The sequence below is a fragment of the Pinus tabuliformis genome, chromosome Q (genome assembly GCF_031772625.1).
Source record: "Pinus tabuliformis cultivar Carrire ecotype Pingquan chromosome Q, CPIR1, whole genome shotgun sequence".
Lineage (NCBI taxonomy): Eukaryota > Viridiplantae > Streptophyta > Pinopsida > Pinales > Pinaceae > Pinus > Pinus tabuliformis.
In genome coordinates this window covers 326,899,607-326,923,393 of record NC_142296.1, presented here as the reverse complement: position 1 = coordinate 326,923,393, position 23,787 = coordinate 326,899,607, and the positions used below count along the sequence as shown (strand labels likewise).

Genomic DNA, 23,787 nt, shown 5'->3' with positions numbered 1-23,787 from the left:
AGAAGAAAGGTATTCGAACCCCAATATGTTGCAATATTAAAAGGAACTTTCCATAGATTTTCAAACTTACCATGCTTGCCATTTTCCTCATTCCTTGCATCCCACTTCAGCACCACATCATCCAACTGAAATTTGTCTGCCTTCACTTTTCTGTCATAAATTTTCTTAATTCTCTCCTGCAACTCGAACGTGTTTTGAAAAACTTCTTCCCGTGTCTATTGCAAATGGATCATTTGATTTAGTCTTCTCTGCATTGGATCATTTTCACTACCAACCTCCTGAAGAAGTTTGACTACCAGAGGTACGAGATAGGTAGGAAACACTGTATCAACACCATAAACTAGCACAAAGGGGGACATACCAATGGATTTCTTCTAACTCACTCGATCTGCCAAAAGTGCATGGACCAACTTCTTATGCCAAATTTTCTTATTTATTTCCAACAACATTTTAATGATATTGACCAAAGATTTATTGGAAGATTCCGCCAATCCATTGCCTTGTGGATGATAGGCGGTTGAGTGCCCTAAAGTAATGTGATATTTATTACAGAACTCAACCATCCTTTTTGACGTGAAAGTTGTTGCATTATCAGCGATTAGCTTATTCAGGCAACCAAAACGAGACAAACTATTATTCTTAAAGAATGAAATTATTACCGCATCTGTAGATTGCCTAGTGGGAATTGCTTTGATCCACTTCGTGAAATAATCTGTTGCCTTGAGGATCCAGCTATGCTGACCTGAAGAAGCAGGATGAATTTCACCAATGAAATCCAACCCCCACTGGTGAAAAGGGGCACTCACCTCAATGGGCTTAAGTGGCAAAGGCTGTAATTTCTGCTTTCCTTCAAAAATCTGACAGTTATGACAACTTTTGACAGTCTTATATACATCAGCAAACAATGTCGGCCAATAGTATCCGGCCCTTAGAATTTTATTTGCCGTTGCTTTCCAAAAAAGGTGACCACCACAATCTCCTTTATGGAAATCCTCCATGACCTGCTTCACTTCTTCCACCAAACAATTCAACAAAACACCACTGGGATCTTTCCAATAAAGTGCAGAATTCCAAATACAAATCTTAGCAGCCTTTAACTTAAGACTTCTAGCTTTGTTTCTAGCCATACCAGGTGGCGAGGACAAATTCTAAAGCACATATATGACATCTGAATACCACGGAGAAAGAAAAAAGATTTCAGCTACCTGAATTGACGAACCTTCCTCGTTTTCATCGGACATAGCAGTAATCAGATTTATGTCTAAGACGTGCAGATTTGATTCAACCATTAACTTTGCCAATCCCTGTCCTTTAACAAGCTTTGTGGGCTTTGTCTCCACATCATATTCCAGCAAAGCTACAATCCACTTGCCACGTCTCCCTTCTAGATCTGTTTGTACCAAAATATCTTTGACAGCAGCGTTGGGAACATAAGCCAAAATATGGGAATGCAGAATATATACACAGAAATATTTCAATGCTTTAATAAGTGCAAGGGCTTGCTTCTCAATAATGTTGTATTCCAAAGCAACATCTCTTATATTTCAACTGAAGAAAGCAATTGGTCTTTAATGCTCATCTTTTTTCTGCATTAATACAGCTGCCATAGTATTCTCCGAAGCAAATGAGAACAATATAAAATCCTGAGTGCAATCTAGGCTGATTAGAACCAGAGCTGAAGAAAGAGCCAATTTTACTAGATTGAAAGATTTTATAGCCTCTTCAGTCCATTTTACTCGGCTGTCCTTCTTAAGCATGTTTGTAATCTCTCCTAGGTGTTCAACAAGATTAGGTACAAAGCGGCGTAAAAAATTCATCTTACCATTAAAAGATTGAATCTTCTTCTTGTTCCGAGGAAGATCAATTTGCTTAATTGGTTCTACACGTGCTGGATCAATATGAATGCCATCTTTTGATATGATGTGTCAAAAACAATGTAAACTTTGAAACGAGAACTATAAACTCAAAACGGGAACTCTAGCCAAAAAACCCCAAAAAAACATCAAAAACAGTGCTAAAAACGAAAAGTGTTGATGCTGGAATAACACCTATTTTTTTCTTGGGTAAATTTTCAACATGTTTTAAAAATGGTGGTGAAAACCAATTTTTTGCACAAAAATTATCCAAAAAACACCCTCAAAACGAATAGTGTTGATTCTGGAAGAACACTTTTTTTTTTCGAATGTAAAATTTCAACATTTCGAAATAATGGCGTAAAATATTTTTTCATGACCCCGAAAAACATTAAATTTTAAAAAAATAATGAAAACATAAAATAAAATTAAAAATTAAAAATTAAAACAATGAAAAAACACAAAACAAAAAAAAGTTTAAAAATATAACAAAACATAAATTAAGATATATAATAAAAACAAAACACAAAATAAAAATATAAAACTTAAAAAAAATCAAATATAAAAAAAAAATATTGATCATAAAAATGTAAAAAAAAAAAAAACAATTAATGGTAAAAATTAAAAAACTAAAAAAATTATAAGCTATAAACAAATAAATAGTGAAAATAAAAAATAAAAAAATAAAAAACCATCAAAAAATTGGCAAAAGAAAAAAAAAATACAGAAAAGAAACAAAAAAACATTTTAAAAAAACTAAGAATTAAGTAGGTAAAAATAGAAAAAAAAAATGAAGAAAAAACAAAAAAAAATAAAAAATAAAACTAGATTTAAAAAAATTGAAAATTAACAAAAATAAAAAATAAAAAAAGTAAAAAAAAAAAAAAATTATCTCACAAATCGAAAAAGAATTTGGAAAAAAAATAAGTTTTATATATATATATATATATATATATATATATATAGTTAAGTAAGTAAAAACAGAGAAATTAAAAAAAGACATTAGCAAAAACTGGGAAAAAAAAAGAAAAAGAAATTAAAAATAAACTAGTTTTAAAAAAAAATTAGAAAATTAACGAAAAGAAATTAAAAAACTAGTGAAATTAATATTAAAAAAAAAAAAAATCAAATTATAAAAAAAAAAAACCAAAGAATGCATATTTTTTATTAAAAAAAAAAATCTAATTATTTTTTATTAAACCTACTATTTTTATTTTAAAAAAGGAAAAAAAAATTAAATTAAATTCAAATTTTATTTTAAACAATCTTTTTTTTAAACATTTTTTTTTTAATTTTTAATGAGATTGAAAATACGAGATTGAAAATACTAAGAATTCATTAAGACATCCATAGCGCCTCGTAACAATCCATAGCCCCTCAAACAATAGGCAATCGTTATGGCAAAAACCATAATAAGCATAATAGGGCCTCGTGATGGCAAAAACCATAATAAGCATTGGGGATGGCTATCATCATTGCCGGTTTAATGATGAGATTAGCCATCCCCATTGCTGGTTTAATGATGAGTTTGAAAACCTAATTATGATAAGTTGCATTGAAAACTGAGTTTATCCAGTTAAACTCAGAACACAATAGACACTCATGCTGGCTATCCTCACCGGTTTAACAACTGAATTGAACCGAGTTATGGTAAGTTTCAACTACTGAATTGAACCGAGTTATGGTAAGTTTCGACTGAATTGAACTGAGTTATGGTAAGTTACATTGAAAATGATATCCAACTAATTAAGTTAACCTCAGAACACTCATGCTGGCTATCCTCACTGGTTTAACAACTGAATTGAACTGAGTTATGGTAAGTTACATTGAAAATGATATGTAACTAATTAAGACATCCATAGCACCTCAACTAGTAATGACTATCCTTACCATCCTTACTGCTGGTTTAACAAAACCACTGAAAACGACTATTCTTACTATCCTTACTGCTGGTTTAACAAAACCACTGAAAACTGAGTTTTGATAAATTGCATTGAATAAAAAGTTGCATTGAAATCTGAATTTGTCGAGTTAGGATATCTAACTAGTTAAGACATCCATTGTGCCTCAAAAATAATAGGCACTAGTGATGACTATCGCTATCCTTAGTGCAAGTTTAGCAAATCCACTGAATTCTGAGTAACTGGCCTAGGATAAATTGCATTGAGATACGATAAATTGGCCTAGGATAAATTGCATTGAGATACGATAAATTGCATTGAAAAGTGAGTTATGCATTTAAAACCATGAAAACTGAGTTATTATAATGGATTTTCCCATTATTGAGTTATGATATATATTTTCCCACAATTTTAACAATTAAAAAAGGAGTTTCAAATCAAATACTGTCTTTGCAGAACAATCAATCTCCAAACCGTTTTAAAAAGCGTTACATTAAACGGCATCCCCTGTTCTCACAGAAAAGGAAAGGAAGAGGAGTGTTACACTGACTATTGATTTCATTTGGAAGAATATCCAAAACCAGGCTATTGCAACATGAATAATCTTAAGACCAAAAAACAATACACAGTCGTCCCTAACATTGTACACATGCGCTTTCATCAAAACTTCCATACACATATATTACATTTCCATGCTTTGCACAAGTTCAAAGCCGTGTCAATATACCTAGCTCCCCTGCTGAGTTTCATTGATGTCAGTCAGCTGCCAAATATCATCTTCCCATAGAGGCCCATGGAAGACCTCTGCAACAACCTCATTATATGCGGTGTTCTCAGAAAGACCCTGAGAAGAAATGGCGGCCATTACATCTCCATCATAATATGGAAACTGGTTCAGCCCCATCGCCAACTCGTCCGCAGAGTCAAGAAAGACATTGAAATCGAACTCCCCAAGAACATTTCCATTGCCATAAGCCTGCAAGTCCCCAACATTTGAACCGTCCCCAATGGAAGAGGCCGAGTCCGAATGCTTCGATATTGCCCCCATTTCGGTTTCTTCTGACGATTTCGCAATGCTAGAATCTCTGCAGCGCTCATTCTCGCTCGGTTGGGCCTCGCAGGAGAACCCATCCTCGTCCGTGTAGCTATCCATCTTGTCGATTCTATCCAGAAGCGCCATGAGGTCGGCGTCGATTCCGGGAATCGACCCCCCGCCCCCCGGCCGCCCGTGGTGGCGCAGCCGTGGGCGGAGGTGCCTGCGGGCAGGCCCTCTGTCCACGGCCGCGCCACCACGAGCGGCAGTGGCAAAAAAAATTTAATTTTTTTTAATAAAAAATAATTAATTCCGTTAAAAAAAAAAATTTAATTTTAATTTTTTTTAATAATTTTTTTAAATACGAAAATTAAAAAAAAAATTATATTTTTTTTTAATTAAAAAAGAATTGTTTAATAAAAATTATAATTATAATGTTTATTTTAATTTTTTTTTTTAATAATTTTTTTTAAATATGAAAATTAAAAAAAAATTATAATTTTTTTAATTAAAAAAAAAAGGTTTGTTAAAAAAAAATTAATGATTTTTTTAATTAAAATAAAAGGTTTGTTTAAAAAAAAAATTAATTTTTATTTTTATTTTTTTAAATAAAAATGTTAGTTTTAAAAAAAATAATTATTATTAACTTATAAAAAAATCAAAAAATAAAAAATATGCATTTTTTTGGGTTTTTTTTTTTTTTTTTAATTTTAATTTATTTTTTTGTTTTTTGTTTTTTTTGTTTTTTTTTTTTAATTTGAATTTAAAAAAAAATCAAAAATAGGTATTTTTTTGATAAATTTTAAATGTTTTTATTTTTTTTTTCATTTGAAAAGACATATATTTTCTGCCATTTTAATATTTTTTGGGGTTTTTTTTTATAATTTGATTTTATTTTTGTTTTTTTAAATATTAATTTTACTAGTTTTTTCATTTTTTCATTAATTTTCTATTTTTTTTTAAACTAGTTTGTTTTTAATTTTTTAATTTTTTTCCTAGTTTTGCTAATGTTTTTTCTTAATTTCTCTATTTTTACTTACTTAATTTTATATATATATATATATATATATATATATATATATATATATATATATATATATATATATATATATATATATATATTTTATTTTTTATTTTTCTTTTTTTTATATTTGTTTTTTACAGACAATTATTTCATTTGGATTGAAAATTTAATTAACAATGTATAAATATGCAGAATATGGAAAATGCAAAATATCAACATTCTTCTTTAAATATGCAAAACAAAAAAAAACCTCACTACAAAAAAAATTTAAAAAAAAATTAAAAACAAGATAATATGAAGAAGAAGACCACTTCCAAAATTATTAATTTTAAAAAATAATTATTTACATTCCATACAATAAAAAAATTTAAAGTCAAAAAATAGGTCTTTTAAAAAAAGGGTGCGATGCAGAATAACCACTTTTTTAAATCAGCATGAAAATCACTACCATTCTAAAACTTAATGCACATGAAAAAAATTAAAGTTCCAAAAACCATGTTCTAAAAAAACATGTGTATTCTGCATCACCACTTTTGAAAATCGGGTCATTTTTTTGCTATCTCTACGAAACGGGTAACAGTATCAGTTTCTGTTTCAAAGTTTACATTGTTCCAAGTAGTTTGCCTTCATCCATGGCAAACAAGCTCTTCTTCGGATTCAGCAACACACCATATTTTCTACATTTTTGAAATACAGTTTTCAAATGATACATGTGTTCTTCATTTGAATTAGAAAACACCATCAAATCATCAAGGTACACCACCAAAAAGACATCCTTCTCATTTGCGAAAGCCATATCCATTGCCCACTGAAATGTGGCACCTGCCTTCTTCAAACCGAAAGGCATTTTAGCATAATGAAAAATCCCCCACGGAGTGGTGAACGCTGTTTTGTCTCGGTCATCTTCATGGACCAAAATTTGGTTATATCCAAAATAACCATCGAGTATTTACATATGATATTCTCCAACTACTCGCTAAAGTATGTGATCCATTTTTGGCAGCGGATAATTATCCTTCAATGAAACTTTGTTGAGATTCCTAAAATCAATGCACAAACGAATCTCACCTGTTTTCTTTCGTACAGGCACCAAATTAGATATCCAATCGAAAAATCTGATGGGAACGATGATTCTTGACTTGTACAACCTGTTTACCTCCTTCTCAATTGATGGCAACGATTTTGGATTAAGCCTTCTTAACTTCTATCTGAAAGGTTTCTGATTTGGCTTAATAGGAATTGTGTGCTGAATTATATTGGTATCATATGTCTTCAAGTAAGAATAGTACCAAGAAAACACATCTACAAAGGATGACAACAAACTGATATATTTGGCCTTTACCTTTTGTGGCAATGTTTTGGACAGCTTTACCATGTTCGGATGTTCAGCTGTTCCAATATTCACCTCTTCAACTGCTTTCTCTGTTGGCTGCAATGTTGGTTTGTGGGCTATGTCATCATGATCAAAGAGTTCTTCTAAAGGTATCAATCCTTTAGGAATCACATTATCCTTGAGCTGCAACACTTTCGTTTGATTGATCTGTACATGTGATGATGTGTACACATTATGTAGGTGGTGCGGTGTAAAGGTGGTACCGTGTACATGTTGTACACATGGTACTAGTGTACATGTGGTATTATGTGTTTGTCATACATGTTGTGTTGTGCACATGTGGTACTATGTATGTGCATTGTGTATTTGTGGTATCGTGACATGTGTACTCATTGTGTTGTACTATGTGTAGTACATGTATTGTGTTTTGTTGTATGGTAGGTGTAGGTGTATGTATTGTGTGGTGGTGTGCATTGGATGTAGGCATATGTACTGTGTTGTGTTGTACATTGGATATAGATGTATGTGTGGTATGTCAGATGTAGTTGCATGTATTACATGGCGTTGTATGTCATGTGTGGTTGTATGTGTGTGATGTACACTATGTGTATGTGCACACTGTTGAGGAGAAGGCACTAGGTGTTTGTCGAGTGTGGCAACCAATCCATAGTGTGTACGGAGTAAGCACAAAGGTATAAGCTAAGGATTGATTAAAGGATAAGTATCAATATTTTATTTTTGTTTATTATGCATGTGATTTATGATTCTAGTTTATGATGATTACATGTGATCTATGATTCTCGTTTATGATGGCTATATGTGATTTATGATTTTGATCTATGATGGTTTTGTTTGAGCTAACCAGATGTGATATGTTTATTCATGATGATTTGATCAAATAATTAGTTTGACTTATTGTGGCAGGAAGTAAACAATATTGCAAGTGTACCTTATTGATGGGACACCAATGAGGTATGACTTGAAGTTATTTCAATTTATTTTGAACCTAATGTAAATTATGTGCTTCTCATAGGGAAGAACGAAATGCTCGGTTGGGCTGTTGAAACTGCTGACAAGCATTAGCAGTAACCGTGAAAGGAATTGGAACATGCAAAAATATGTTGGTAAAGAACTACAAGAACAGGGCCATTTTCGGACACTGGTACCTGATAGTGTCCATTGATTTCCATGAGCATGCTGTGACTGGTATGATGGTTTGAGGAAATCATATGCCTTGGTTTTTTTACTTTCATATGCGAGGAATCCTTTCCAAGGGATGGATCACCTGGGATAGGTGATGCTGGGGAACTTAGAAGGTGAGTGACGTCACATAAGGGGTAACCGGATCGAACAAGGGATTGTGCAGCAGAGAAGGGAAGGTCGGGGATATATTTGTTGTGGTCATGATCATTGCTAGATGGAATCATATAGAAATTGGGAGTGTGGCTTAGAACAATGACTCGGTAATTGTTCATTAAGAGGGAAAGTGGTGCAGGATTGTAGCATTGGACATTAGATGCAACGTTTACTTTGACATTGGATTCTAGACTTCCTGGGAAGGAGGTGAATCCTGGTACTACTTTTGAGGGTGGAGATGTGAGCATCTGCACTCCCTTGTTGATTGATATAGGCATCGTATCCTTTTATTTGTTGGTTGAGCAAATGTGCATATGTGTATATGTGTGTATTATTGTAAATACTCTATTGAGATGGATTTATAAAGCTTCATTGACAATATGATTATTTGATGGGTGAAGAGAATGTGTATGTGTGTATATGTTATTGTTATTGTAAATACTGTAATGAGAAGCATTATAAAGCTCCAATAAATGGTATGATTGTCATGTTTCAACAATAGTCATTGTAAATATTGCAACGAGTTGTGTTATAAATCTCCATGGGAAGTATGTTTTGTTTTCAATAGTCTTGCTGATTATAGGTGTCATTGAACACCTAGGATGATGTTCCCCTAAGGAGGGGTTGGGGGGGTTCTGTAACAACCGTGGTTAAAAATACATGTAAAAATACATAAGACCATGATTGCTGAGACAAGTATTCCAAACTAAATGGTGGGAAAAACATCATAATGGGTGTTTATTTAAGTTATTATGGATAAAGGAAATTGCAAAGCCAATGGAAAAGGATTTGGAAAGGAAAAGTGGCATTTATTGACATATTATTTATGAAAATAAATGAAATTAGGAGAAAAGGAAGGTGAAAGGTCACAGGTTGCATGTGAGGAGGAAATTGAAGGAAAATAATTGAAAATGAAGAAAATAGAGGCCTCATTGATAAAAAGGCTCGTGAAGATGAGTTGGCAAGCTATTTCTCAGGTTTTGGATTTGATCAAAAAAGGAAAAGAAGGCAAGAGGAAGGAAGAGCAAGATCAAGCAGCTACAAAGGGATTATTTGTAGGCATTAATTTTCATGTGTGATTTCCTTTGCTAGATTTTGCATGCATGGTATTGCATGTTGTTCTTTTATGTCATGGCATTGGGATTTCCAAGTTTGACAGTGTTTTCAGCCTCGCCTTGCCATTTCTGGATAACCTTGATGAGATGGGTTGTCATACTTTGATTGAGATGGATTACAGGATGGATTCGAAGCTGAGTGAGGTGGATCTACAAAATAAAATACACATGGCCTAGTGGTCCCTGAAGTAGACTATGGATCACGGTAAATCCACTGGCTTAGTAACCCCTGAGCTAGACTATGGGTTGCGGTAAACATAGGATTGTGTGCCTCAGTGGGCCTAGGAATCCTTTCCGGTGAATGGTGGGATATACTGTAAGCCAAGAGATGGATTTCTCTCCATTGGGCCTAGTAGTCCCAAGGTGGGATGTATGGTAAATCTTGGAGAGTGGGTCCTGGTGTAGGGCCTAGTGATCCCTTGATTACACTTTATATTATGGTAAATCTTGAGGGACTAGGAAGCATTAAAATTCCTCATGGTGTAGGTGGAGAATTCCACTAGAATCCGTGCTAGTTTGGTTCTTTTTGGTTGGTTATGAGTCCCACAATCATGCTTGGAATATGGTACGGGGGTGATTGGCTAAAAAGAGATTTGGCTCAGCCAATCTATTGTTGGGTGGAAGGTGGTAGTCCCATCCCTGGTTGGTTTCTACATTCTATTAGAAAATTAGATATTACAGAGCAATGGAACACATGAAACAAGAGAGACACAAATATACATGGTTCACCCAATTTGGTCTATGTCCATGGAGAAATAGCCAATCCTTCCTTTATATTATCCAGCAAAATGAAGAGCTACAACCTACAACAAATCTGTTGTAATTTCCTCTTTGCTCTCACACAATATCTTCTTTCTTTTGTCACTCAGAATACACATATATCTAGCCGGAATAAAATTCCCTCATATAGAGTGAACGGTTACTTCTAGGGAAAAAAAATCCCAAATTAAACATAACTTCTACCATCAGATCATCCATCTAATGAATGACCCAAATTTACTACTAAATTACAATATTTTACAAGACAATTTTACATACATTTTTAGCTTCAGTGGCGCTACCCCCAAACTCCCACCAAGCGCGGGCTCATAAAAATCGACGTGGCCCCCCCGGTCCCCCCTGGCAGTGTTTCTACCCCTTTATGAATTGGGGTCCAATGTGGCGATACCTCTGAATAAAGAAGAGGCTCCACACCCAGCACATTCATTAATGAAAAAATCATTCCCTTGGATTTTCATGTTTAAATGTAATGGTTTATATGTGGATTCTATGGCTAATGCATTCATGGTATTTTTGTTGTTAATTTATTTGTTACGAGCATGTATTCTAACAGTGATGATGTATGGCTCTCCTCATGTTTTTATTTGTAAATAAATAAACCATGTATCTATGACCTAATATATGGTAATGTAGCTAATGATGTAAGGGAACAATTATTCTTAGCGATTCTCAGATAAGTATGAGATGCATATGCTTAAATATGTTGTTTACACTTGTAGGTTACATATTCATGATATGTTTAACGAAATCCTTATCATGGCTAGTAGGGGTCTTATTAAGGGATTGTTCAAGTATTTACATTTTCATCATTGCTTTCTTGTTATCTTTCTTTTATGAAGGTGCCATTCAACTATGGGAAGTGACCTGAGCTTTGGGCATGAAAAAGTGGCTCAAATCCCGGGGACACTAGCACAACACCAATAAAAATAGTCCCTAGATGCTAGCATGCCTTGTCATGAGAGCATCCATAGCCTCCTAGATGTTGCCAAGCCCATAGCATAGGAGCGTCCAGAGGTCAAGTGGTCTAAAACCTTATTGGGACCCAGGGGATAGCTACCTGAGTGGTTGGTATGGTTCATGGGAGTCCTGTAGCTGATGTGGAAGTTATGTATGTTGTGTTTATGTTGATTCCACTTCCTTAAGCTCACATAGGAGGTTGAATCCAATCATGGTAGCCTCTTGTCACATGTTTACCCCAGTTGGCCGGTTACTTGGGTAGATGTGGGAGGAGGGTGTTATAAAAATGATTTATTATTTCCATTATTGAGGGAAGAAATTGAAAAATGATTGCCACAACTGGAAGAAAAGGAATAAGAAAGATGAATTAATTGAGATGCAGGCACATGAGAAGCACTAGTTAACGTCAAAGGAAAGGAAGCGGTGTCCCCTCACTACCTTTTATTTCCATATATATACATATATAAATTTAAAAGTTCCTCTCCATGGACTATTTGGTGGGTGTTATACATTTTGAAGCATCATTTAAAAAAATGCAGAAGCATAAACGGGAGGAATTTGAATAAAACAAATCCTTTAACCATATTGGCAACTATTGTTGCAATTCTATGCCGGCTTTGCATAGGTGCAGGGTTTTCTCTTAACTATGACCTTTTTAACCTATGTGAATATGAATAATATATTCATGAATATGTTTATGATCAAATAAATATATGAAATTCCATTGAAATTGACAGGTTGTTGTTAGGGATCATTCTTGTGAAAGAATGATTCATTATACACATATATTTGATGCATATATGAATGGTGAGATTGGGATAACATAATAGTGTTATCCAATGATATTCCTAGATTGTATGAGGAATGAATTGAGTAAAAGAGAATTCTTGTTCATTAATGACTATGATAATTATGTCTATGCCATGTCTGTGAATAGGAAATGCTAAAGGGTATGTCAGTAGATATATTAAATAAAAATTGGATCCTTGGTTAAAGGATGAGACACATATGCTATCATTTACGATCCATACAAATAGACCACCCAGATTGGGGGTTGCCTAGGTTAATATTGGGACAAGTATACCACTTGGGATTGGGGGTTTCCTGAGCCTAGGAGAAGTGATAAGAAGCCATGATGTTGTGTAATGTGTATGTGTATGTATGTTTTGTAATGTGTATATGTGTATATGTTGTGTAATGTGTATATGTGCATATATTTTATAATATGTATATATCTGTGATGTATAGACAAGTATGGGAATATCTAGGCATGTGATGATATTGGGATAGGAAGGTATGATACTTATTGGGCTTATGATAATATTGGGACTAGTAGGCCACTTGATATTGTGGGATTCGTGGGGCTGTGATAATATTCTAGTCAACAAAAGGCTGCCAAGATTATTAGCGCCCATACTCACGATGAAGTGAATGGGATTATTTGGAAAATATCCACCACTGGATGCTTCTTGGGTTTGGATACTGATTCAGTGCATGGGAGTCATAAAATGAAGATCGTATGGAGCACCTCCACCTTTAGATTCTTGATGGGTTTGGAAACCGATCCAATGTGTGTTAGTATAAGACTGAATATTTCATGGAGGGTGTCCACCACTGGATGTTTCTAGGTTTGGGAACCATCTCAGAGTGTTTGAGTTGAAGAATGCATGGAGTTGTGTGATTACAATTGAGTGCTAGCTGGGCTTGGAAAATTACTCAGTACATGTGGATATAAGAAGAAAGAGAAAACCATAGATAAGTATCATCTAATTCATTTAATAAATACCTATGTTATACCATGATTTTCTTTTAATTAAAATTTTGACCTATAAAATAATTGGTTTGTGATAGGAAGTAAAATAAAATTGCAGGGTTCACCTCATGAATAAACCTACTAATGAGGTATTATTTATGTTTAATGAAATTTATTTATAATGAGTCTCATGAAGAATTGTTTTTTGTGATGAAGGAAGGACATCAGACCACCCAATTTAGGGTGAAGGAATGTGGATGAAAAGTTAAAACGTGGAAGCCTAAAGATAGAAAAGTTCATAGAAGAAAAGAAAATCATTATGGTGACACTGGAACCCAAACTTGATCATTGATTTCCATGAAGCATGCCATGACATATGTGACTTGTTTTGAGGTAGGGAAATTCATCGATTATGAAGCTCTTCTGATGCGAGGAAACCTTGTGAAGGGAAAGCGGTGCCTAAACTTGGAAGGTGAGCGACTGGATGGAAGAGGAACTGGATCACCCAAGTGACTAGGAATTAGAGGAGGGGATGTCATCACATGAATTGGTTTTCAAAATAGTCATGGGCATGATAGATTGGGATCAAGTGTACATTTGGTGTGTCCCAAAAAAAAAACGATCCAAAGTTGTTCGATGAAGGAGCATTGAGTGTGGAAGACAACAATGTTGGACATGGGGGTATCAAAGACTCTCAAAGGAAAGCTATAGAGATGGATAAGGCATGTCAAGAAGCATAAAGAGCCACTAGGAAATGGATGATTTAATGAAACTTTATGCCCATTGAGTTTCTCAGAAAAATATGTGTATGTAAAATATAATTGTAATTAAGCTACTTTTGTAAACCTCATAGTGATTATGCTTGGGATTAATCATGTTATCGTATTTGAGGTCCAAGTTAGAACACCAAGGAAAATGTTCCTCCAAGGTGGTGGATCTTTTGAAAGTGCCTTTGGGCTAATCCCCTCTTGTAAACATTGTAATTATTTTTTAAAATTAAATGGCTAAGATATGGGACATGGATTTCAGAGCTGGAGGAGGTGGTTTCTTGGGAATAGAGGGAAGTGGTTATTTAATTCAGTCATGGGAGGCCAACTAGTGTTCCTTAATGAGCTAAGTGCACATTGAATTAGTTTGGAAAAAGTGTGGATGAGCCCATACTTATCTTGGGAAAGTCCACAAGAAAAAGGGACATAAATTTAAGGAGTGGAACAACATTGGAAGGAGTGCTTATTGAGTAGTATGGGGAGTGATTTACTTTAGTATTACAACAATAATGTTGAAACTCAGAATATTGACTTTAATTGTTAGCCTGGAGTTCATACAAACTTAAGAGGGGTGGACATTATGGGTGTAGCATGCAAAGTGTTCTTCTTTTTTTCATCTGATGCAATTGAACAAAATTTAAGGGGAACTAAGTTTTACGGAGGCCACTTTTTCTATCTAGGCCATAGGAAATTCTCATAAAAGCAAGGAACAAAAAATATACCTACTCTAGTTTGCAAGAAAGTGAGAAAAATAAAAGTAACGTTATAGTATTTGTAAAAATGTAAATGATAGGAAATAAACCTACTTTGTTTTATAGGAAAGTGAATGAAAAAAATAGACCTATGCTAACTGTAGGGAAGGAGATCAAATCATTTCAATAATGTTAGAGAAAAATCAATTTTATCCTATGATGCATGATAAATCAACTTATAGCTGAAAGAAAACATCAAACCCTATTTACATAAAAGAAAGCAATTTTTGCTACAACTATTAGGGTAAATTTACTAAGGGGTCTCTAACGTTATAAAATCCATCTTCATGGTCTCATGTACGTTGTAAGCTGCTAGTGAATGATAAATGGGCTTTGGGTGAAAAAATGGAGGTGCTAGAGTGCAATATGCAGGTTGCTACAAGATGCCGCTATTTTGCTACAAGAAACAAATGAGAGCCATTTTGCATTCTAATTGGGGTTGGAGAGATGAAGTAGATGAAGAAGGTTTAAAGGAGATTCAAGTCTTCCCCTAGCATAGGTGCTTATTATGGATAGGTTTATGCAACAAAAATACAAATATGTAGTTTCCTATAGCTTTGCAGAATAGGAATTTATGGAACACATAACGCAGAAATATGTGAACGAAATTAAATAATATAAATTTATGTAGGGTAGTTCATGAGAAATAATACTAAATTTCATAAAATAACAATGGATAAATTCACTAAGATAAGGTTCATACAAAAACTTATAAAAAAAATATTTTTAATTGTAGAAAACCATATTGAGAACTAAAATTGTAGAAATATATATAAATGAACTAATGCATGCAAAGTAAAAAGGCTTGCGTTCGACCCTCACCAAGGATACTTTGGTCCTTAAGAGAAAATTAGACAATAAACTGAAGATTGCTTCTCATTAATCAGATTATATGTTCATATAGGAAATGTTATAGAACTAAAATGTTAGGAAGCAAGCCTTCACTATTGCTAACTCTAATCTCCAAATATTCTCTCCCTAATGGGCTACTCAATCCTATTATTTATACAAAAGTAGATAAGTGGAAGCCTCATTGAAGAGAGAATTGCTTCCCTCCAATAATCCTAGAAAATAGGATTCCGTTCCATGTGATGTTGCAGCTATAGGGTGGGGTAGTAATTTCTCTAAGACAACCAAGTTTTGATCATCCTTCAGTAGGGGAAATATATGACATTTTTCTCTTTATTGGATTCCCTATGATCTATACTAAATATTCATAATATTCTACATAATAAACACATTATGCACATAAGATATGTTAATCATCTGTAAACCTTCTTAAGGACATATTAACGATGAAAAACTATTATTAAGTGTAGAAGCAAAGGTTAAACGTTCCTAGGAAAGGTTAGATAGGCCTTAATTTGTACCTAATGTGGAAGCCCATCATACCCATCTACTAAAATTGTTGCTTATCCTCTAAGAAATATACTCATCTAATTTTCCCTATTGTTCTTCATGTATGCTTATGATGGATTTTCGGACATCCCATGTAGATGTGGATGTAGTTTCCGCTGATAGATGGAAACCTGCATGTTCTTCAATTTATTTCCAGTCCTTTTCCTCCTCTTCCGAATGTTGAGGTTATTTTAGGCTTAATAATAGTGGAGGAATGAATCTAAGCCCAATCTAGTAGACCCCAATTTGTTGGATTATTTTCTCATAAAAAGGGGATTTCGTTAACGTAGTTATTTCTTCCTCTAGAGAGTGCCCTTCTCGGTTGTAGATCATGGGAACTGTTGTCTCTTATTTCTTAGTTTTCTTTGTTGGTTCTCTTGGTGTTTTAATTTGCTCCTAAGGTTCCACCTAAGGTGCCAGAACGTATTTTTTCTCTGTTATCTCTCCCTCTGTCTTTAGCTCAACCTCTATTTTTGTTTTTCACTTTCCTTTTCCTTTCTTCTTTATTACTTCCTTTGTCTCTACATCTATATTTTCTTTTGTTTCTACCTCTTCTAACTCTTTTTGGGTCTCTAATGCTATAGGATCTAGGGAACCTATGGTAGCAGGGCACCTTGTAGCAGATGGAAAATTTACAACCTTGCTTCTTAATGATAGGAGAATATGTTCAACCAACTATTTTATGTATTTATTCACTATTTGCTAAATTATAATTCTTGTAAAAAAATAAATCATCCATACCAATCACTATTGCACTATGCAAATTAAGACTTTAAAATGTAGGGAATTTCCTTTGAGGCAATTCTGAATATTTTTGTCAAATGCATATGGAAAACCTTGTGACTTATTTTTCTTTTCAAGATCCTTTTCCATTTTAAGTCATTCAAGGATTTTTTGGTTGATCTAGGAAAAAAATCTTCTCATAGTAATATTTTGTTTCTTGTAACGTCGACTCTAGGTTCCCATAGCAGTCTGTCTATCTCTAATATAAACCCCTGTACGTTCTTGTAGTAGCCAGTTTTCATGCTGAGAGATGGTGGGTCCACCTTTTCATTATTATTATTATTTAATTAATTTTAATTTTTATATATATATATATATATATATATATATATATATATATAATCAATATTTCATGCGAAACAAGATCGAAGTGCTTTCAGTTAAGTGAGTTGGCCCCCGACTACTTTGTACTTCACAATAACAACCCACTTTCTTGAGTCTTTTTCCACTTTTTGTCTTGTTACTCTCCCACATGTGTGGGTTTCCATTGGAGAAAAGCTAAGTTCACTGCTAGATATGGTCGAGGATGCTCTAACTAATTTCAATAGTTATAAAGATCCTTTCCTTCTCACACTTTTAATGTTTTCTCAAGCTACAATAGGATCAAAGGGTGAGGTTAGAGAGGCGCATACATGTGTCTTTCCTTCAATGTTTCTTGCAAGTGTCATGGATGTTGTTGGTGTAGATGTTGAAACTACTTTTGATGTATCTATTGGAGTTGTTGGATATTTAAATGCTCCTTGTTATTTTCTTTGAAGATATTTCTAGTGACATTGCTTCTTGTTTCCTTTAATGATTTTGTTGAAGATATTCTAGTGCTTTTGCTGCTTTTCGAGACCTTATGGAATCTTTTCGATGTTGCATTGTTGCTCCAAATGAATCTGATTCAAGTGGTTGAAATGTTGTTGTTGTAGGTGGTTGAATATCTTGTAGTAGCCTACATGAGGTCATGTAGTTTCTTAGGCCTGCCTAATTTTCTTATCCTCTGGATGGTGTGGAGTTTGTGGCTCCTTCTACAAGTAATGGATGCCTGGGCCTATAGATATTCTCAATAATACTATAAGATTGTGTGGTTCCTTGTAGTATCCATAGAAGCTCCTCAAACTCATCATTTTGGAACCTTCACAAAAATTTCATAATTCATAAGGAAGCTATTGGTGGTGATGGAAAGGTAATTTCCACTTGTGCCTGATGGGAGAGAGTGTAAATGTTAAACTATTATGAATGAACAGTGATACAGTGAAGGGAGAAATGGAAGATGGCAAGTGCTAATGCAATGCATGAATGTTAGGATTCATTGGATGCTCTTTTCCTTGCTTGTACACGGAGGAAATACTTGATCTGCTCTTTTTTTGCCAAATCTGGGCAATAGAATGTGTCCACTTCATGTAGCATAATTATTTATCCAATATATCTCAAACAATATATTATTTTCTCATGAAATGTTTTCATCATGTTACAATCACCCTTATTTATCTCCCCATAAAAAATCTTGGCCAATGGATGCATGAACCTTGAGAAAAATAAGGAATGGTTATAAGTGACATCGACAAATTTCTCGAGAAATATACACTAGATTTTTCTAAAAAAAATTAAGCATGTTAGCATCACCCCTATCATCTCCCCACAAAAAATATCATCCAATGGATGTAAAAATCATGACAAAACCAAGACATGGATGTAGGTGACAATGACCAAGTTATTAAAAAATAACACAAGCATTTGCTAAAAAAAAATTGAGCATGTTGCCATCACCCTTATGCATCTCCCCATAAAGAATATTAGCAAATGGATGAGCTATTCACAGGATTTAGTGAAAACAAATTTTTGTAATTTTTTTATTAATTCTATGACTTTCCTGTAACATTGGAGAGCCTTCCTGTATCCACTACGAACATTGATGAAGAGGATTCAGAAATGCTTGGGAATGATGGGCGAATGTTGTGTATGGTTAGGAAATGGATGAGAGTGATATGAGGAGGCTTCCTTATATCTTTGAAGATGCATAGATTAGGCTTGGATCCAGATGTGCAAGTTAGGCTGCCTATTCCATTTTGCTGATATTTTTCATGTAGTACCCGCACATTCATCAGGGTAAGAACAATTTTTATCAATTTTTTTTTTTTTTTTCTCCTTTTCTTTTCTTTTCCTTGAGTCCCACTAGCACCCTCATAGAGGTTCTTAGCTAGTAAGTTTTCCCTAGGTGCCTCAAAGGAGGTTTTTAGTTAGGGATATTTATTGCTCATTTTTTTTTTCTTTTTGTCAAGCTCACAAGATGTCTCAAAGAGGTTTTAAGCTAATGAGCTTGCCGCAACCACCTTAAAGGAGGCTTTGAATTGATGTTTTTCTCTATCTTTTTTCGAATACTTCCAATGGATCCATCTGCACAACAAGATGACAAATACAATTTTATGAAGGTTGAAAGATATGCTTTCATATATAATAGGATATGAGAGACATGTTGCATTGATTATGATGATGCCAAGAAAATTTAAGGAAGAGAGTGGCGCTCCAACTTAATGGTTCCTTGGAATGAAAGTTAAATGTATCTGTGTTACCCTTTATTTACTTGTTCATTTGGATCATTTCTGTCTTCTTTTTCCATGTCAGTCAAATCTTCTACTATTCATTGACTAGTTTCTTGAACACAAAAGGATCAAATTACAAGCATAGTAGAAATTCCTCAATATTAGATTCCAATGGATTCCCTCCATGAAATGTGGTCCATAATTCTTCAATCTCCTTGGAATATTATTCTTCTAGATGTTTCTCTCCAATGACAACAAGAGAATATATTTTTTGCAATATTCTTCCCGATCTAGGATGAATTTTACTTAGATCAAGAGGAGTTGTTTAAAAATTTTGTACCTCGACATTGTGATTGGGCTGAGTTACTTTACTATTTGGGTTCAAAAATCGTTGTGTAAGGATTAGAGTGGGAGTAGATGTTTGAGATGGTTGTGGTTGAGGCTATGTTTTGGTGGAGGTGGATGGTATTGAAGTTAGAACTGAGGATCCTAAGGATATTGAGGGAAATATGGGTAGTATTGTGTACTTCTTCGATAAGATGCTTGCTAACCTTGTTTCCATGATTGATTTTGAGAATAGGGTAGCTAAGGTTTCCAAGATAATGGTGTATTCCAATTATTTTGGGATTGTTGAGGATACACATGAAACTTTTGGGAAGGATATTGCAGCATACCTAATTTAAAATGCTTCCAAAGTCTCCTTGGAACCGCATGTTTATGTGTTGATTTGCTACATTATCTTCTTGGTAAAATTCTCTCAATATTGGTAATGATGGACAATCTCTTGTAGCATGTGATTCTGCAAAAATGACAAAAATTACAACATTCTATTTTTTCTTATTTTTCATTCTTAACATATATTTTGTTATTTATGTTGATAAGAATGTTCATTTTAAAATTATCTAGCAATTTACCAAGTTTGGCTTGACTTATTGATCTAAACTATGATTTACTTACAGTTTCCCTTCCTCTTGATATACACTTACATATTTAAAAAATTTCTACAAATGATAATTGGAATACATCCCCTTTACGCATTAGATTAAGGAGATCAATCCACTCATCTATGATTGTTCTAAGTATGAGGGTTTTTAGTGTGTCAAATCCTAATTTATGTAATTTTTCCCTCTTAATATTATAAACAAATATGTCTATAAGATTCTCAAGGCTCTCCTAATTCTTTTGACTCATTTTAAAGATTTACTCTTTAATATCATATTATTTATATTTTTCTAAAACAAAAGTTTTCATATCATCCCATAACCGTACGAAGTTAGTACCTAGTCCCATAAACCATTTAAAATATCTGTCTTTCAATGTATCCAAAAATTGTTTCAATTTTTTAGTGTCTTATAAGCAATCATAAAATCTACAAAGTACTTCAAATTTGAAAAGAAAGGTTTTCAGGTTTTCTGGTCTCATACCATGGAAGTGGAGAATTACAGATAATGATATTTTCTTCATATTAACATTTATATCAATATATTGAACAAGGAATCCAAAAGGATCTCCTTCATTGTCATCATCGCCATCCATTTCTTCTACCTTCGCTGCCACTTCTTCTTCTTCTACCTACAAAAGTAGATGTTATGTGGTTCTTACCACACCGGTTGGGTCCTTCACTTTTTTGGGTCAATTTTGGTTGGTCTTCGATTGTAGAGAAAAGGTAGCACAAGATGGAAAAGAGTTTGGCTTATTTGGCTAGAAGACAATGACGAAAAAAAAAGGAAGTGGTAGGAAAATGAATAAATGGTTATCTTGAAATCCCTCAAGCCCGTAAAATAAGGATCAAGTTGTTAAAGTTGAGAGAATCAAGTAAATGTGAACCAAGTGAGCACAAATCCATTCAAGGTGGTTAGAATTGAATTCATCAAGTGAGTGCGGAAGACTAATGGGTTGAAAGCTATATATAGATATGTAGGGTGAACTATGAAAGGAAGGAGATAGTAGAAGAAGGATGCCATGCTGTTGAAATTAAAACTCAGTCTCTGTTACTATAATCATTTTACATTTCTACATAATTTTGTGGATTTTAATGGGTTTTGGGGTGATTTCTGACATATCTAGGTGACCTAATGTACATATATATATGTAATATTGATCAGGATGATAATGGTAAGAAGATATTACTGCAAGGAACTATGTTGTGTTTTATAAATGCATGCATTTGTGTGAATGTGCACACTTTAATATTGTTGAGGTCCTATGTCTAGTTATACATAATGTGTTTATTTATTTGTTGTAAAATATGTTATCTAGTGGATATGTCATTGTTTATGACTGTAATGTATGCTTTAATCAATTCAATCTATCATGTCACCATATAAACCATAAACATCACATATATATCATGGCACACCTCGAGTGAGACTTCCTTCCTTTCCAAGAGATCAAGTCTGTCAATGCTACAGTTCACTACAACAGGCCCTTTGTTGGAATTTTGTAGTAGAGTCTTGGGTCTCGATAGTAAAAAAATTTTCCAACAAATGATTTCGTTATTAGGACAAACTATTAATTGGGGTTTTAGATAATGGTCATTAGGTTCATTATGGTACGTTTTTGAGAATGGTAGGAAGAGAATCTTTCTTGTTTCATTTATATGACAAAAAACCTAGATTAGGTCTCTAACGAGATCTTATCTGTCGAACCAGCCTGCAATCAATATGAGATCTTTTGATGCAAATTCCCTGAAGAGTTGAATCATTGGTTAAGAATGTTGTAACATTATTTGGGTGTTGGGAATGTTATATGGATCTTCAGAACTTATACCATAGTTGATCTAGTTACTTTGAATAAGCCAGATCACGAACTTGCTAGATCCATCGAGTTTAGGGTATAAGCTACAATGGAAGGATATATCATTGAGTTTGTTGCAACAAATGATAAATTATTTTCTAAAGTGGAAACAATGTTCAAATATGGGTTAATAGGACTCTTTCTAAAATATATCCCTCTGTGGATTAAATTTTTCATCATATAAGAAATATTGTTTCCATTTCCTCAATCCAATATTGCAGTGTAAAACCCTTGTATTAGGGGTAGGGTCTTTAGGAGAGATGTTGACTAGTTGCATATGTTGAAAGAGAGTTTCGATGTATAGGTAGGAGTTTCAAAAAGAAAGATATTTTAGAGAAATTATAAGGACATCGATAGTTGATGAAGGAGAAGGTGAAGGGAGTTACATCAGATAGGAGAAGTGTTGAGTAGTCGAGAGTTGCAGAGAGGCAAAATGAGCAACCTAGAGTTGCATAATGAGGTAGTTGGAGGGGAAGTGAGCTCCAACATTGGAAATGGAGCTAGATTAGATGAGTTGGGAAACTAGAGTAGGAATAGTGAGGCCTATTAGGTATTAGATGGAACCTAAACACCAAAAATTCCATATCAGAGGATATCGATGTTTAATCTAAATACTATTGCAGATGAGATGATGGACTTTATTATGATAATTTCTCGAGCCTAATCCTTCCACTATAAGTAGTAGTCTATAATGTAGCAACATGATTGTCTCTCTCCCTACTCTTCCCCTTATACCCTATCAAAACCATGTAAGCTTCATTTCCAAGTTAGTTAATACTCTGAAAATCCATAATGTTCATAAGGTGTGCTCAACTAGTAGTTTTGGTAGCCACAGTGACTGAAATATCACAAATTATTCACAACCTAGTTTTTGAGGATTTTGTTAGGAAAAATACTAAGTGGGGGGCGGGGTGTGAATAAGTATTTTTAATTCACTTAATCTTCAATTTCAAATTCATAAATTTGTATGCTACTATTATTCATACAACTCATTTGTATACACTCCTTAAGAGAATGAAAGTCGTGTATACGCAAATTATCAATTTTTCACAATTCTCATAAATTGTTAACTTAATCATTGCATCATTATCTCATAAGCCATTCGTTATGAAGAGAAACAAAGAGCAGATAAATCAGAACACACACATCAACACATATGGAAACTAGGATTTTGGTTGGAAACTGAATGTGGGAGAAAACCACTGTTGTTGTTATCTCTATCTTCCTCTTTTATTTTAATGAAAATCCTTGATTACATCATGGTCTTGTACTAGCGCATAATCTTTCTCGAACGCAAGCTCCTAACTATAGGATGTTACAACCTCTACCCATTCTCTAGCACCCACTGGAAGGGAGGTACTACCCCCTAATCAAGTTTATCAAACATTACCAGAATATATATCTCACTCCCTCACTAAAGGCTACAAACCTCATCTTCTTGTGGGCCATGTTTCACAATGTTTTACACTAGATCCACCTATCTCAATTAACCATCAATAAACATGTAGGCTACCTTTCATCATATTTTCAAACTGGACTCACACCCAATATAATGCTCAATACTAATTAACCATTATGAAACCAAACATTGAACACTGAATCACTGAATATTGAATACCAAATAAATCATTGAAGTAGACCAATCACTAAATTCCCAT

At 33.9% G+C, this 23,787-nt stretch overlaps 1 protein-coding gene across 1 annotated transcript; it reads right to left on the bottom strand.

Moving 5' to 3' along the window:
* Window positions 1-4,308: 4,308 nt before the first annotated feature.
* LOC149219498 (uncharacterized) lies at window positions 4,309-23,578 on the bottom strand. Its single transcript, XM_089386838.1, has 2 exons — window positions 23,559-23,578; window positions 4,309-5,025 (listed from the first exon to the last, which is right to left on the bottom strand). Exons 1-2 carry the CDS (start codon window positions 23,576-23,578, stop codon window positions 4,482-4,484), a joined length of 564 nt encoding a protein of 187 aa, XP_089242964.1. The 3' UTR covers window positions 4,309-4,481.
* Between the last annotated feature and the right edge of the window lie 209 nt (window positions 23,579-23,787).